Below are 15,629 nucleotides of genomic sequence, written 5' to 3' on the forward strand. Positions count from 1 at the left end.
TCTAACTTCACCAATAACAACTCCTTTATAACTCAAGATACATGTTTTTAACTCAAGTCCTGCCTCTGACAGATTTTTGGGGTGGCCAATCAGATTTCTAGTGGGGGGGGTCCATGCCACCCATGGCCGCCATTCTGGACACGCCTCTGGCTGCAAGTCATGCACAGCTCCTCTGTACATTCACAGAGTGACAGCATGAAAGGAGACAATGAGGACAATACGGGATCTTTAAGGTTAGTGTAGGATAAAGTTGTTGTTGTTTTTCGATGCACAACAAAGAGCTACAGAAGAGATGAGAAGAGATTCTTACAGCACTGCTTCAGTTTCCATCTTACTCATTATAGGGTTTGAAAGTCACGCTCTCCATTAAGTAAGTATTGCTTGGTTGATAATGCAGGTTTAAAAAAAAAAAGGGAAAGGGATGAAACCAAAAAGGAATAATAAAAAAATGTGCACAGGCGGCGATCAAACAAACATTCACATCAATTCATCTCCAAACATTTTTTGGCTCAAATTCTCTCTATAACACCCTGACAGTACCAACTTTATATTACTGCATTCGATGGCTTTAATGGTAAACGAGCACGGTTTGATTCTGTTTCTGGTTTTCACCTTTTCTTTTGTAGTTTTGGTCATCAAGTCAAGTTGGGTTGTTTTAGATCGGGTAACAAAGCCACCAAACTTCTAAGGGACTGATTCACAGCACCTGATGGCTCCTGTATTTGAGCGCCCTCTGGTGTCCCAACAATGAAACTGTGAGTAAAGTTCTCACAGCCAAAAGGAATGATGTCCAAAACGCATTTGTAAAAAAATCAGACTTTACCTTAAATAAATTGTCCCCTTATAACAAGTCTGTGTTGAACATTACATGAAGGTCAGTCAGTGTGTCTTTAAATGAAGATAAACAGTGATTGTGTTGTTCTCTTCTCCACGGAAAGAGAGAGAGAGAGAGAGAGAGAGAGAGAGAGAGAGAGAGAGAGAGAGAGAGAGAGAGAGAGAGAGAGAGGGACATTATATAACAACAGCCTGCAGGGTCATACATTCCCCTGTGAGTGTGGAGTGTTTACATGACACATGTTAAAGCATGAGTGTGTGATTGTCCACCCCCTTCGTACAGGTGTGTGTGTGTGTGTGTGTGTTATTCATGAGAGACCTAAGAAACCTGAACTCAAAAGTCTTCAGGTTTCTTGTGTCTGAAAAACAAGTTGATTTCTTTTGGATTAAAGAAATAAATGATGTTTGAAATGAACCAACTTGTCCTGTCATGATCTTTCGAATATGAGAGCAGACGAGGGGCGGGTTCTTTTCTGAAGAATATGTTTTTCTTATTTGTAGTCCAGTGTTGGCTGACGTCTCATGGAGAGAAAAACAGGCAGAATGCGTCATTTTGCTATCTTCAGATAATTATTGTATTACTTTTGGAGCGCTGATAGCCTCGCAGTAATGTAACGGACCACGTACAGAGGTTATAGTCCTCGTTCGCATGTTTTAACCTACTGCTCATTGCTGAACACAGTGGAATACATCATACAGAGAGACAGTTTAAACCTTTTGTGTTTAATTTACAGATGTAAAACATATTCTGGATGTGACGTCAGTAGTTTTTGTTTAATTTTATCATCTGTAGACATCAAACTTTTCTTGTTTTTTTTTTCCAGCAATTGTTTTATTCACTAATAACTTACGAGAGAAGAGAGGAAACCTGTCCAGTCTGGCAGAACAAGACTGTCGGAATGAATCCTGCATAATATAGCAGCAGTTTATTTTGTAAACTGTAGGATTGAACACAAATGAATTGAACTTTAAAATGTAGCTTTCATTAAGTTATGACGTACGTCAACATGTTCCTCTTTTTATCCAATAGAAACCTGATTTGGATCAAAAAAACGTAAGCCTCCAGGAAAGCTGATGTTTGTGAATAAATAGAAAAGAAAGATTGAGAGCTTAATCAGATGTTTTTTCTGTCTGTTCAGTGAAGATGGTCTCTGAATGTCCAGTTAAACACCTCTCCTGTACCGTGGAGTGGACAACCCTACACATGAGTGTGTGTGTTTGTTAGTGAAGTGCATGTCCACCCTTTGTGCGACCCTGCAGTGCCCTCATAGTCGTGTCTGAGCCTCGGGGATGTAGATTTCGATGCTGTCAGCGCTCTCCGTGGCGGAGTTTTGTCGTACGGATGCGGCTCTCTTGGCCGCCATTAGGCGCTTCCTGGCCTCCTGCCGCTGTTTCTCTGAGCTCTCCAGGGAGCGGTCTCGTGCCAGAGGTGGGTGGTGGTGGGGACCCTTGGGTGGCTTTTTTGGCACTGGAGGAGGGAGCCGCCTCTCCTGGTGGGAGAGGACGTTGGGGGGAGGGGAGGACATTTCAGGAAAAAGACACACGTTTGTGTGTGTGTGAATGTGTGTGTATGTGTGTGTGTGTGAGTGTGTGTATGTGCCTGTGACACTCATCTAATGCTTTTCGTTTAATTAGATTTTTTAAAATGCATTGTTGAACAATATCCTATCTTTACCGAGGAATCTGAAAGTATTGCTGCTCTACATTCCTATCAAAAGCTATCATGTGCATGCAAGAAAAGTATTGAAGTACTATAACAGATAGGTTTAGTTATTTGTGCTGATGTCTATCTTATGGTACGGCCTGTGCTGAATATGGCTTCAGTGTCACTATGCAGATATCCTGCTACATCTTTCAACTGGCATTTTCTTGATATGATTCCATGTAACTTTAAACTGGTCGATTATTGGAGCTGTTTTGGTGTTTGGCTTTAATGGCAGGGCGAGAGGTAAATGTACTACCAACCACGTCCACTTAAAGTTTTTTCCTCTACTTCAGTCATACACAAACTGTGCTTTAGTTATTTATTTTATCTTGACCTGTTTAAACCTGGGAAACTACTGCACATATCAGACACTTCAACATCTACCAATCTGGTTCCTTATGCATGCAAAGGGTTAAATGTTGCTCTAACTGAGCAGCAGAGCAAATAGCATCCGTGTGCATCTCTGGTGTTGTTATAAACACGCTTTTATACAATAATCTGAAACATTGGCCCCTTGCTTGCAAATCAGCCTCAATATAAATAATTAATTCACAAACACAGAGTGCTAACATCCATGAGCAGTGAGAGCAGTCAGCTGAGAGTTGGTGGAAACTGCGCCGCAATGTTTAACAGAGATGTCATGTGCAAGCTTTCCCGTGATCAGGAAAACTATTCCACCATCCGAGTTCATAAAAGCTGCACTTTAAGAAACTGCCACCTCAAAGTAATAAACAATTCTGATCTCAATAATATAGAGAGATAAAGCTCCTTTGGTTGTGAAAAAGATGTGAAAATAGAGAATTAAGTGAATAGATAGAAAAGCTTTTTCCCATCTCAATAATTCCCTTTTCATATTTTGTTTCTTGACCTATCTTTGTGGTGAATGCGCTTCATTCAACTAAATATTATCTTCTTTTAGGTCACCTGAGACTGCCTTGTAAACTGTGTAATGCAAACTGTCATGTATGTATATAGAAGGAACATTAGCGACGGTCCCTGACATCACTGTTTTCACTCTGGAGGCAGCCAAACGCTCAACAAAAAAAGTCACTAGTGGTGCGGCGGCTGCAGGCGGCAGCAAGATGAAAGGAAGGAAGGGTAGAAGAAAGCATGGAGATATGGATGGAAGGACAGACATTATGGATCTACGGTGGCCCAGAGGTTTCAAGGCCCCGTGGTGCTGTTGGCATTGCAGTTATGCTGATTGATGCGTGGCTGTTTGCAAGCGCCTTCACTGTCGACACAAAAGAAGCACAAGAAAGAAAAAGCACAACAATGAGAGCGAATGAGGAAGCAGATTCAATCTTCAAAATGATACAGAAGCAGACACAGATGCTGAGAGAGCAGGCGATGGTCACACTCACAGTAGCTCTGCACAAAGTATCTGTACTGCTGGAAGAACATTTGATACAAACACACTCTGACTTTGCACCATTAGTTTGGATTGGTGAAAGTTGTCTTTTAAAGCTTACGTTGGTGTGGTGGTTCTTGGAAGACTTTGCTAAACACAAGGGCAACAACTCGCTAACCCACAACTAAGCTAGCGTTTAGCTAGCGTTAGCGTTATTCAATCACTTTTATCTGCACAATCTTTGGGAAGGTTTTATAGCCATGATCTCATCAACAACACATGTTTTTTTTCTTTACTACTAGAGAGGTCACACCTAACTAAACAAAAAAAACGACCATATACATCCACAGATAAGTCTATGCAGGCTGCTGGGCTTTTGGAATAACTGTGGGGTTTCTATTTCCCATGTTGTACAGTTGTATCAACATGGGAAAATTTGTTGGAAAAAGTCAGTGTTGAGATTCTTCTAACCTCTCTAAGTGTCATAAATGATGATCAACCAAATAGATAGATAAACCGCTGTTTTTATGCCTCATCTTGTGGACAGTCATGTTAAAGTATTTGACTTTAAAGATCCCATATTCGGCAGTACATAATAACAGACACGTTTTTGGACATAAGCGATTGTTAACGTACGTTAGTAGGCACATAAAACATATGAACCTCAAAAAGAGCATAATATGGGACCTCTTAAGATCTGGATCATGACAACGTTATTTCTGCATATTTTATTTATTATAAAATCTGTATATGTGGTTTCTACTGCTGTATGAAATGAGATAAAAGCTGACTTGCTTGATACATCTGAAGTGCCAGCAACTGGAGACACACGTTCAGACCCTCTGTTCAAAGGAAACGCTGTCAGACTCAAGTAGCTGAAGTTCCTGACACCGCTCCTGCTGTGTGTGCCTTCAGAGGGTGTTATGAGCAAACACTCAGCAGAGTTTAGTATCCTTTCATATCTGAATGAGGGATGATCACGGGTTTGAAAAAACACCAAATGAGGTAGTGACAAAAAGTAAATCCACAACAGAATAACAGTGGAGCAGTAAGAAATGCCTTTGTGTGCAGGAAGCCACTTTATTCTGCACATGACTGTCATTCAAACCCATTCATTAAAACTTTTGTATAATACGATCCCTTTGTTGATACAACAAAAATGGAAGTCCAAGGAACCCAATATTGGATCATTTCTTGTTTTTGATCTCCAAATAATGCAGTTAAACTCCTGCACACGGTCAAGATTGCACAAACACTGAGACAACGTCTTGTTGCAATCTTGACAATGTTCTTTCCCCCTGCAGGCTTCGGTACTTTCTGATACTATTGGTCATTAAAAGAAGAAAGACTGCATAGTCTGGAAACACGTGGTATCAAAAAAGGATGAACGGGTATCATACTGTAGGATCCAACATTATTCTTACATTTATCTCCTTCTTTATAGAAAACAAATGAATGGACTAACGCTACTTAAATCCTTCCAGATGGATGTCAGCCTGGGGGGGTTTAGGGAGCTTTTGTGCTTGTATGTGTGTTTGTATGTGTGTGGATCCATGTGTGTGTGTGTGTGTGTGTGTGTACCTTTCTCTCTGGGGGTTCCAGGGGTCTCCAGCTGTTTGCTCTGAGCTGATGAAGCTCATCAAATTTGAGGCTTACGTTCTCGATGGACAGCTGAAGCATGTCCCAAAAACCAGCGAGGTCTGAGGCCACAGGACGGGGGTGGGCGTTCGGGTTCTATCACAGAAGGTTACAGGAAATAATGGGGAGAAAATTAACCCAAATAATTCAGTGTTCAATTGTTCTCTTTTTTCACAAAAGAATGTGCCGCCTGCGGCCCCCAATTTGCTTTATCTTTTCAACATGCAGGGCTACAGAGGAGAACACCAAAATATATCATCCTCAAAAAGTATCATCTGTCGTGATCAAAGTTCAGTCTATAAAGCACAGAGCGAAAGGTGTTTCAGACTCACCAGGTTCTCCTCACACAGCTCCCTGAACTGTTGAAACTTCTGAGATATGAGAAGCTGAGCGCTTCCAACAGCACTCCGCATCTTTCCAAGGACTGCGGCAGAGACACACAGTTTATCATCACATTCCATCCCTGCAGAGACACTCCTCCAGGTAAAGGTTTAGGATTCATGGGGAACAGCTGTTACACTGGTCAGTACAGAGGAAGCAGTAGACATGATCATCCTGATCTAAGAGGTTAGTTTGTTTTTCTGACTGCTTAGCAAACAGCATCTATATTTGTTGGCTCTGTTTGTGTGTTTTTGAATGAACCATCATGCAGTCTAAGAAAAAACATTATGGCCCTTTCTATGCTAGCTATCCTGATTCCAAAAACTGTAGGAATCACAAACATTGGCGCTAACAGCCATGCACAGTCAGAGTGAAAAAAGTACCCTCTGCTGAGAGTTGGTGGTAACTGCGCTGCAGAGTTCATAAGAGATGTCACGCTCAAACTCGTCAGGGTTCAGGAAAATATTCCACCGCTGTAAATAAAGTCTGTAAATATAACCGACAGTTCAATCATGCCGGGGCTGTCAGAGGCTCCAAACGCTCTGAAGCGTTCCTCAGGAGAATTTAAAGGTATTTTGTTTCTTTTCTTTCTCAAGTTGTCCTTTCTACTACATCCAGGGAGAAAACTTTGAGTTCAACAATGAAACTCAGATCACATTTGTCAAGTCGAGCACTCCTGAAGAAGTCTCCCCTCCCATCCTCGCTCATCATCTTTAGGTAGACTGACCTCTTTCAGCATGAGAGCGCAGCTCCGTGCCAAGGTGCAGGTAACGTCTCTCCACATTCAGACACAAAACAAGAGCCAACTGCACAGAGCAGGACAACTTTTGAGGTGACGTTTATATCCTTCAACCAGTGCACATCCAGAGACACGCTCACAACAAGTTCAATCTCTGTGCACATCATAAACCTGCTGCACCATGGTTTCTGTTTGTCACTATGTTCTTCTTGCTCTTTTGTGATTGGGTCAAAATACAGCTAGCATAAAGGTATTGAGGAAAAAAAATCTCATTATAGAATGTCCTTCCTTTTTAAGAGCAATTTCAAAGACTGACAAATAGGTGTTTCTGATTCTGTCGTCTTTCTTCCTGAGACCCATCAGGGATATTCTACTGCTGTGACGGACAGGGTGATTTTCTTGATATGATCAGGATTCACACAGGTTCTTGTGTGAAAATGGCTAGAGACAGATTTGGGTTGCCATGGGTAGCAACAAAAATACAGTTAGTACATGTACAGTACATGTAAAAATACAGCCAAGGTTTTAAGCGTAGACATGACAAACACACACAAACACTTACTGTCTTCTGGCAGGTCGTTGTCCCGCTGGTCAAGCTCCATCTGTCGACACCAGCCATCCAAACGGTCCGTCTCTGCCTGCAACAACTTCAGAAACCAGCGTCCGTCTCTCTGGCACACCGACCGCTGCGCAGCCTGTCGTTCAAAAGCTCAGACTTTAAAACATGGAGAGACTCCTCGTAGGAGGACGGATTGAGCATACGGGCACTGTGAAAATGGTGTAAATGTTTATATTATACATTAACATGGACACCTGTGCCATGAACCAGTTTTCTTACGTTTTATAATACGTTATAATGCAAATCAAGATGTGGGTGAGGGGGTGGTGAGAGCAGGGAGGGGCGTGATTGGTTCATAAAACTCGTACCGAGTGCAGACATTGGTCAAAGTTTTTTATGTTTACAACCTGTACAGATGACGGATTTTCTTTGTTTCTTTTTCCAAGCATGTATGTTATTAATTCATGTCAGGACCTAAAGACAATTTCAAACATAATCTTAAAAAAGTGAATCTGGAGAAAATGACCAACCCTGCATTTAATCAAATTAATTTAAATAAGATATCTAAACACACATAAATAAATGGCTTTAATAATTAATAATAATTGGCTTGTGGTGAAAAAACCTTGTTTGAATGTTTCACCTTGAGTTTATATGAAGTCAAAGACAAAGTTGAACCTCTGCATGAAAACGTAGAAAATGACATATTTTCCATTTGTTCCAAAAGCAGACCTTAGTTGTTGTCTCTATTTAGCTGATGGTTAAATTATTATTACTATTGCTTTAATGGGACGACTCAAGGTCCATTTAAAAGACATCCAACACACACACACAAGTTAAAAAAAAACTGGTATCCTGTCTATATATTGCCCTCTGCTGTGATTGTCTCATCATAAACCTCCCTGCGTCTGTTCTGAGCGGACTCCAGCGTACCTCCAGAATAGAAGAGCTGTGGAAGTTGACATCGAGCGAGTCGTCGGTCACGCTGTCTATCCAGGGATCTGGAGGGGGGAGGATGGACGGGTCAAAGCCCACGTCGTCATAGTCATCAGAGGTACAGGCGTGGTAGTGGTTCCCTGAGCCCTGGATGCTGACGGTGGACGTGGCAGCATCACGAGAGTATTGTCGAGAGAGGGCACCGGAAGACAGGACCTCCACGTCCGTGTCCGAGTCCAGAGGGGTGTCCATCAGGTCCGGCAGGTCCAAATCTGCCTGGGAGAGAAAGATGTATCCACCTCAGTACCTGCCTGAATGTGAAACTGTTTGAGGGATGCAGGGCTTTTTATGCATGAGCAGCTGATAATCAGTGACAGATGTCTCCTCTCAAACTTGATGCGTCTCAAGGTGGTGGTCTCAGGTCTCATGGTGCGATTTCAGCTGAATTTTAAAAGTCAGATTCGTTTTCAGATATTTTGTTACATGATAAAAAGTTGACACAAACTAAAATCTCCTGGATGTAGCAGGAGAAGTGTCCGTTGTCAAACTGACCCTGAGTGTCCGTCGTAGTCGAAGCTTACCTGTACAGCAGCCGTCACACTGTTGGAGCGCTGGAATCGACGATACCTGACCACAAGAAGAAAAACAGAGAGTAGAAAACAGAGATGATTCCACCCTTACTTCCAGACTGTTCAAAGACTCAGGATTTATTCGAGTTAGTCTTATTGTGTTGGTTATAGGTAAACATGTCCAAACAAAGCAGCGCAGGAAAATGATGGGAGGGTCTGGGAGGGTCTGATGGTCATGTATTAATTGATGTATTATACTGATCCATATTTGAATAGGCTACAAGCATATAATGTTAAAATGTTGGATATCCGTACTAAACCTCAGCAAAGTTTTTTTTAAATCAAGATACACATTTGTTTTTCGTATTCTCAGGACGTGGCTTCCTGCTGCTCTGAAAGTGCTAAAACAAAGCATGGAGCAAAGTTATAAGACACACCCACTTCTCACTCACAAAAGCCGAGATGAGATGAGATTTATATAGAAAGACACCTCCAACTAAACTGACTTGCAGCGTAATCCTATATAAGTTTATACATGACAAGCTGGCACAGACGGATCTCTGAAGTCAGTGAAGAGTGTCCTCAGTCACAGTTATTGGAGTTCATGACACAGGGTAACCAGGGCTGAGGACTGTGTGGGTGTTTGTTGTGACCAGAGAGAGGAATAATTGCATGACATTCCAAGATGACTCAGCTCCACTTCCAAATCTGTCTCAAACCTGAGACTGAAGCAACACACAATTATGAAAAAGGACTTGACTGGTTCAGATTCATTTTCATGAATCCATTCATCTGGGTTATGTTAGTCCAAGTCTTAAGATGTTGCAGATGTGCGGCTTCTATCCGTACGTGGCCGTTATATGTGAGCAGAGGTGTCAGCAGGACTTCTGGGCTCCATGACCACAGCCACAGCCAACCCTGAGAAATTATTAAAACCACACCTCCACTTCACAGGTGAACCACGATCAGCTTGTAAAGTCACATATTATTCTCTAAGTTTAAAGACGTTTCAGAGCTCCTCAAAACGTCTGATCCTGTATTTGATCATGACTATAAACCCCATGAGCTCATCAGCTCCGTGGTGTTGCTGACTCTAAGATGCAGCCTGTTGGCACTAACATCTGACATATTTGCTGTCTCATTCATGCAAGTGATGAGGGTGACGACATGAGTATGAGTAGGTGGACACGAACAAGGACTCCAGAAGGGTGGAAAGAAAAAGACTCAGAAACAAAATCAAAATCAGGTTTAAATGAGTTTACGCTCACAAGGAATTTATCTTGGTTTTTTAGGTGCAAAAACAATGAACATGATGTGAGATATAGAGGCAGAGATAAAGTGAGCAGCAGTTATAACAGCAAGATATTGTGGTGCTCACGCACACTGGCTCGGATCCATTCAAGAAGGACGGTGTTGTACCCAAGAAGCTTTGATTGTGCAATGTTACCGAACGCTAAAAGTTAATAAAAGTATTCTGGCTAATGCACAAAACAGGTCCAACAGGTGTTAAAGCGCGGTAAAACACATTTCTGACAAAGTCCCAGTTTGTGAAAATAGTTCTGAGGATTATCTTGCCTGATGATCCTGTGGTGTGACGTGATTCAATCTGCAGGGAAGGACGTCCAGGCTGCCTCGATTTCTCATCATAAATACTAAACATGTTCAATATTTACAATCAGATCTCCTGTCGTGTGGAGGACCCCAGAGGACAGTCGAGCTCACACTCTCAGGAGATCGATAATCCATTGACAGAATATTTGCTCTGTGAGCTCGATGTAGAGGATTTTCTGCAGCAGATTGTTAATCTATGTATGTTATCCCCTATTATCACCTCTGCAAACACATCAGTAGCATAGTATCTGTTTCTCCCAGTATCGATGAAGATATCACAGGATGGTAAATGGTTTCAGGCTTCATACTGAAACCTTTCTATAACCTTGATTGACAGTGTAATTCATTCATGTAATGAATGTCCTGCTTTTTCAGGTGCTCTGCAGTTATTAAATGGTTAAATATACAGAAAAAGATGACAACAAAAGGAAATATAGCGTGCCTCACCCTCTGTCATCCTCCACTTGCACCCCTACAGATGTAAACTTAGAGGGGTCCTCTGGATCTGGAAGCTCCTCTGGTCCATCCACCTATAGAAGACAAACAGGGTCAAACCCAGACACTCTCTAGTAACAGATCTGTCTGTTTTCATATCGAAAGATGTTCCAGCTGTAGTCAGAGAGTTTTAATCCAGTCGAGTTTTAAGTGAGCTTTTGGCTCAGTGCCCAAACGCAGACAGTCTGTATGAAGAGCAAACTAAAACAAGACAATATACATCCACTGTTACGAAATACTGCGACCAATCGGCTTTTATTGGATGAGTAGAGTTTATAGTAATATCCATAACCATAAATCTGCATGCAAGTCTGGTTTACAATCTCCTTTTATACAACATCTCTGAACACTAACTCTGCTCATGTTTCTCAAGCAAGCTGTAACCCCTGGTGTTCAACGACTGAATCCACCTCAGGTCAATAGATGCAGGTCCTCAAGTGTCCACTTAAGGTTAGATGCAAAAGTGAGTCAATCCCCGTTAGGCCCACCATCAAACTGTCCATTTTTACAGCAGAAATACACGTTTACAGCCTGGTTAAAACAAGAAGTTGGTTTAAAAAGGTCCTTTCTGGGATCGTCGGTGGCGAAGTGGCAGGGCGCGCGATCCCATGTATTGAGGCTATAGTCCTCGCGCGCGGGCGGCCCGGGTTCGTGTCCGGCCTGTGGCCCATTTCTCGCATGTCTCTCCCCACTCTCTCTCCCCCTTTCCGACTCTATCCACTGTCCTCCCTCTATAATAAAGGCATAAAAGGCCCAAAAATAAATCTTTAAAAAAAAAAAAAAAAAGGTCCTTTCTGAAACAGTACGAGGATGTTTTTTTTTCTTACTCATCTGTTTTAATTTGAGCTTAATCATGACACCGACACCATCTGCACTGGAGCTTACAGGTATATGTTTCATAAACTCTATGAAGACAAACTTAAAAAAACTGCTGACTCATGCTAGTCTGATCTCTGATCCATCTTAATCAGTGCTTCATTTATGCCGGATCCTGCCGGAACAAGATCTGACACCTTCTGTACCAGATTGGAAACCTGCACCTTCTGTATGTGACTGGATCCAGCCTCTTTCTCACTCTCCAAATATTGCATTCTCCAAATGCATTTGGCGTTATAAAAGGTTTTTTTGTTCTGACAATATTTTTTGTATTGAAATAACACATCTTATTTTTCTTGTTGTCTGCATTTTTCAATTAAAAAAACAAACAAAAACGAAGGACAGAGTGAGAGGTCTGATCGCAGTCAGGCTACATAGCGACACAGGAAGAGTTTTGTGCGTTTCATGAGAGCTCAGCGATTTGCCAATGTCTAAGGATCAATGGTTGTTATTTAGATTCTGAAGTTTAAGTTTATTATTATTAATTGTGGAACAACGTGTGAAAGGGAGTGAGTGCTCTTTATGTCTCAGATCATTGGGTGTATCACTCTGCTGCCTCCTTCTGGGTGGTGGTGTGAAATTCATTCAGAGGCACGTTATTCCTGTGATCCTCAAAGCTCAAAGCTCCGAAGCAAATGCATATGTGCACTTTATAATAAGAGTCAATGGATGCCATCTTTCAAGTTTGATTTGATTTAATAACTACATTATATTTACTTTTTCCATAGACATTGGTCCATGTATGTATGACTTAAAACTCCCTTCAGCCTCATAAATACCTGGATGCCTATGGAGAGACATTTCCCCTTCCTGAAAGCTTCTTTCCTGTAGTCATCCCGGTGGATTTCAACCACTGGCCCCCGGGTCAGGACGGGCGTGGGGGTGCTGACTGTCATGTTGTTGTTGCTGTTGCTGACGTGCTGACTCGCTGGACCATGGATCTACATGTACAAAATGAAAACAGACATTATGTGCAATATAACCACATACTTCAAATGCCTGTTAGGATTATCATCAGTTACACGTGATGAAAACATTATAAAAGCACTGACCTGTGCGTTAGCAGCTTCGATAGCAGCTGTCAGAGCCTTCATGCTGTCGATGCTCTCTGTGGAGTTACTGAGTCCCGACTGAATGGTCATGTCCCCTCTGGGCCCCTCCTCCTCCATGTATGCATCCTGGTTCATTAAAACATAACAAAATTCTTTTCAGACATACATTTGTACCTGAGTCGTAACGACTTTGATATCATTTTCTCATTAGCGTGTTTCGTAGTAAGTTTAAGTTTGTTCTAGTCATTTTAATGTATCCCTCTGTTGGTCTCACTTCCCCTTCAAGTGCATGAAGTCTAATTTTCTTAACATTGCACATTTATCTATCCTGATTAAGTCTCTCCTGATTTAAATGGTTTTAACCTTTTAAATCACCAGGTATGTTAGGGAGAAGTGTCGGAGAGAAGGTGACCTGGATGGGTTCATCAACTGTTTTTTTTTTTTTTTCTTAGATTTTTTTTTGTTGCCTTTTTTTACCTTTATTTGATAGGACAGTGGACAGAGTTGGAAATCGAGAGATACAGTGGGGTATGACATGTGGGACTTGAACTCGGGCCGTTCAGCTTGAAGGACTATATCCTCTGTACACAGGTCGTGACCTAACCGCTAGGCCATCTGTGATCCAGTTAATCAGCATTTTAAAAAAAAGTTTGAACCAAGATCCCTTCCGAATAAAAGTCTTGAATATTAAAGTCTCAATGTGTCTGTAGTGAAGATTTAAAGTGGGCCGATACAAATGTCTGAATACTTAACCATTCATGATGTCAATATGTGTCCTTTAAAACATGACCTGCCAGTATGTCAACTTCACGTCACGTCTTCACTCTGTTGATGTTCACTGTGTTCATTAAGACAGAACTTCTTTTTGAGGCACATAGTGAATCTGCCTTCTCGACCAAATGTCTTATTAAATAACAAGAGATGTGCCTGAATGTGGAGGTGAATCAGTGCAGAGCTGTTTAAACTTCTCTCTCTCTCTCTCTCTCGTTGATGAACTGTGGGAAGATTCAGCGTCATCAGTGATGCCGTCTCTTTATAAAACAAAGAAGGAAAACAAACATTATCCTTCAGTTTCTTCTTCTCTTCAAAAAACTATTTATCATCAATAGTGTCTTATGCTAAAGGAATTATTTCTCGGTTACTCCCTCTTTGGTTTGTTTTGACCCTGAAGGGTGAACAGGCGGCGACCAGCAGCATGTGTCTCCTGTCTCTCCTCCTCATTATTATTTGTCTGTTTTAAGTATGTTTTACATTTTGGCAGGTGGCTGAGAGCCCTGTGAGGAAGACTGAAAGATTATCCTGAGGTTACTCTTCTTGTATTGTTATTGCACATGAATATGATTCTTCAATACTGTGTTATTTTGAATTGAGTCATATTTTCCTGTTGATGTTGACCTTGTGTCTGTTGTCTTTCTTTGTGCTCCTGATGATAAACTGATTTCCACTTGTGGGCCAACAAAGATAATCTGAGTAACCAAGCAGATCTGAGCAACTGAGCAGAAAGTGTAACCAAGCTCCAGAGCACACATTTAAATAAAGTCAAATGATTTGGAGGAAAACTGACTTCTAAATATGTAGAAAGAGTTTCTGCCAAAAAGAAGGGGGCAGCGTGTAAAAGCAGTGCAGTACCTGTGCAGACTCTGTGCTGCTCTGGGCGGTGATGGAGATGTACGGCTTGGAGGCTGTGGAGCAGGTGGTGGTACGGGGCGGCACCGGTGGAGGCGTTTTCTTATAGGTGGTGATGCAGGATGAAACTTCACAGAACGAAAAAGAAGAAGGAAGGAAAATACAACGTGTTAAACTCGTATGAAATGTATCTTTTTATTTGCTCAACAAAAATGGATGAAAATAAAAATAAAATAAAAAAGCCAATTTCAATATAATACACATTTGACTCATTTGAAAAGGGATAGGGAGAAGTCTACCCACATTCGTCACCATAAATAGAAAAATCTAATTAAATAAACTAAATGGACAATAAAAAAAATAATACTCCAATCGAGCTATGTCAGTTTGACTTGCAGACAGTGTTCACAGCTGTTCACAGGCTTTATATGAAGTTTGAAGAGTTAATGCAGCCGAGAGAAGTAAAAAGCTAACGTTATGCTCTAGCGAACTACACCGCAGTCGGTTTATAATGACGTCACGACCGTTATGCTTCATCGATCTAATCAGCAGTTTTGACAAGCTAGCTAAACGTTAGCTTAATAAGTTGTTGATTAACCTAATATTCACAAGAACACTGAAAAACATGACTAGAGGCTTTGATGATGTGTAATGTAATGTGATGTGTAATGTCTGCGACAACCACTGTAGTTTCAGTTAGCTACTCGTTAGCAACCGCCGTTTAAAGTTCGCGTAAAAACTTTAAAAGTCACAAGTGGGGTCTTAGCTAACGTAGTTTTTCTCGTCTAACAAAATGTCAACATCTCTTCAGCTTGTGTTCACCACAGACCTTACTTCAGGCGTCGAACCACAAACCCATTCCAAATCCCCATTGACTTTTAGAGTTAGGAACCCATGGCGCTAAAATGCTAACTCACTTCCTGGTTTTAGGACTCAAAACTAAACCAGTCTATAGACTCTTGGTCTTATTTCATATCGCTCCAGCTCTCGTCAGAGTTTGGCTGTTTTTAAGTTCACCTACTACGGCCTACTATGTAGCGTATAGTGTGTCGTACGACTGGCAGTCTGCGGTTATTTTGTAGTATATACACTCAACAAAAATATAAACGCAACACTTTTGTTTTTGCTCCCATTTGTCATGAGATGGACTCAAAGATCTAAAATTCATTCCAGATACACAATATTACCATTTCTCTCAAACATTGTTCATAAATCTGTCTAAATGTGTGATAGTGAGCACTTTTGCTTTGCTGAGAC

General features: G+C 41.4%; 1 protein-coding gene across 3 annotated transcripts in view; it reads right to left on the minus strand.

Annotated features, from left to right (window-relative positions):
• Positions 1-1,765: 1,765 nt before the first annotated feature.
• The window catches only part of dlgap1a (discs, large homolog-associated protein 1a), a 66,344-nt gene continuing 52,480 nt past the window's right edge, over positions 1,766-15,629 (minus strand). For all 3 annotated transcript variants that reach the window (XM_079347789.1, XM_079347790.1, XM_079347791.1), the window contains exons 6-15: positions 14,376-14,500; positions 12,747-12,872; positions 12,474-12,635; positions 10,771-10,853; positions 8,725-8,770; positions 8,141-8,419; positions 7,211-7,343; positions 5,861-5,952; positions 5,472-5,624; positions 1,766-2,324 (exon numbers count right to left, since the gene is read on the minus strand). In XM_079347789.1, the coding sequence (XP_079203915.1) occupies positions 2,100-2,324; positions 5,472-5,624; positions 5,861-5,952; positions 7,211-7,343; positions 8,141-8,419; positions 8,725-8,770; positions 10,771-10,853; positions 12,474-12,635; positions 12,747-12,872; positions 14,376-14,500 (1,424 nt within the window). In that variant the 3' untranslated portion in view covers positions 1,766-2,099. The remainder of the gene's footprint in view (positions 2,325-5,471; positions 5,625-5,860; positions 5,953-7,210; positions 7,344-8,140; positions 8,420-8,724; positions 8,771-10,770; positions 10,854-12,473; positions 12,636-12,746; positions 12,873-14,375; positions 14,501-15,629) is intronic.

Source organism: Symphodus melops, assembly GCF_947650265.1.
Source record: "Symphodus melops genome assembly, chromosome: 7".
Lineage (NCBI taxonomy): Eukaryota > Metazoa > Chordata > Actinopteri > Labriformes > Labridae > Symphodus > Symphodus melops.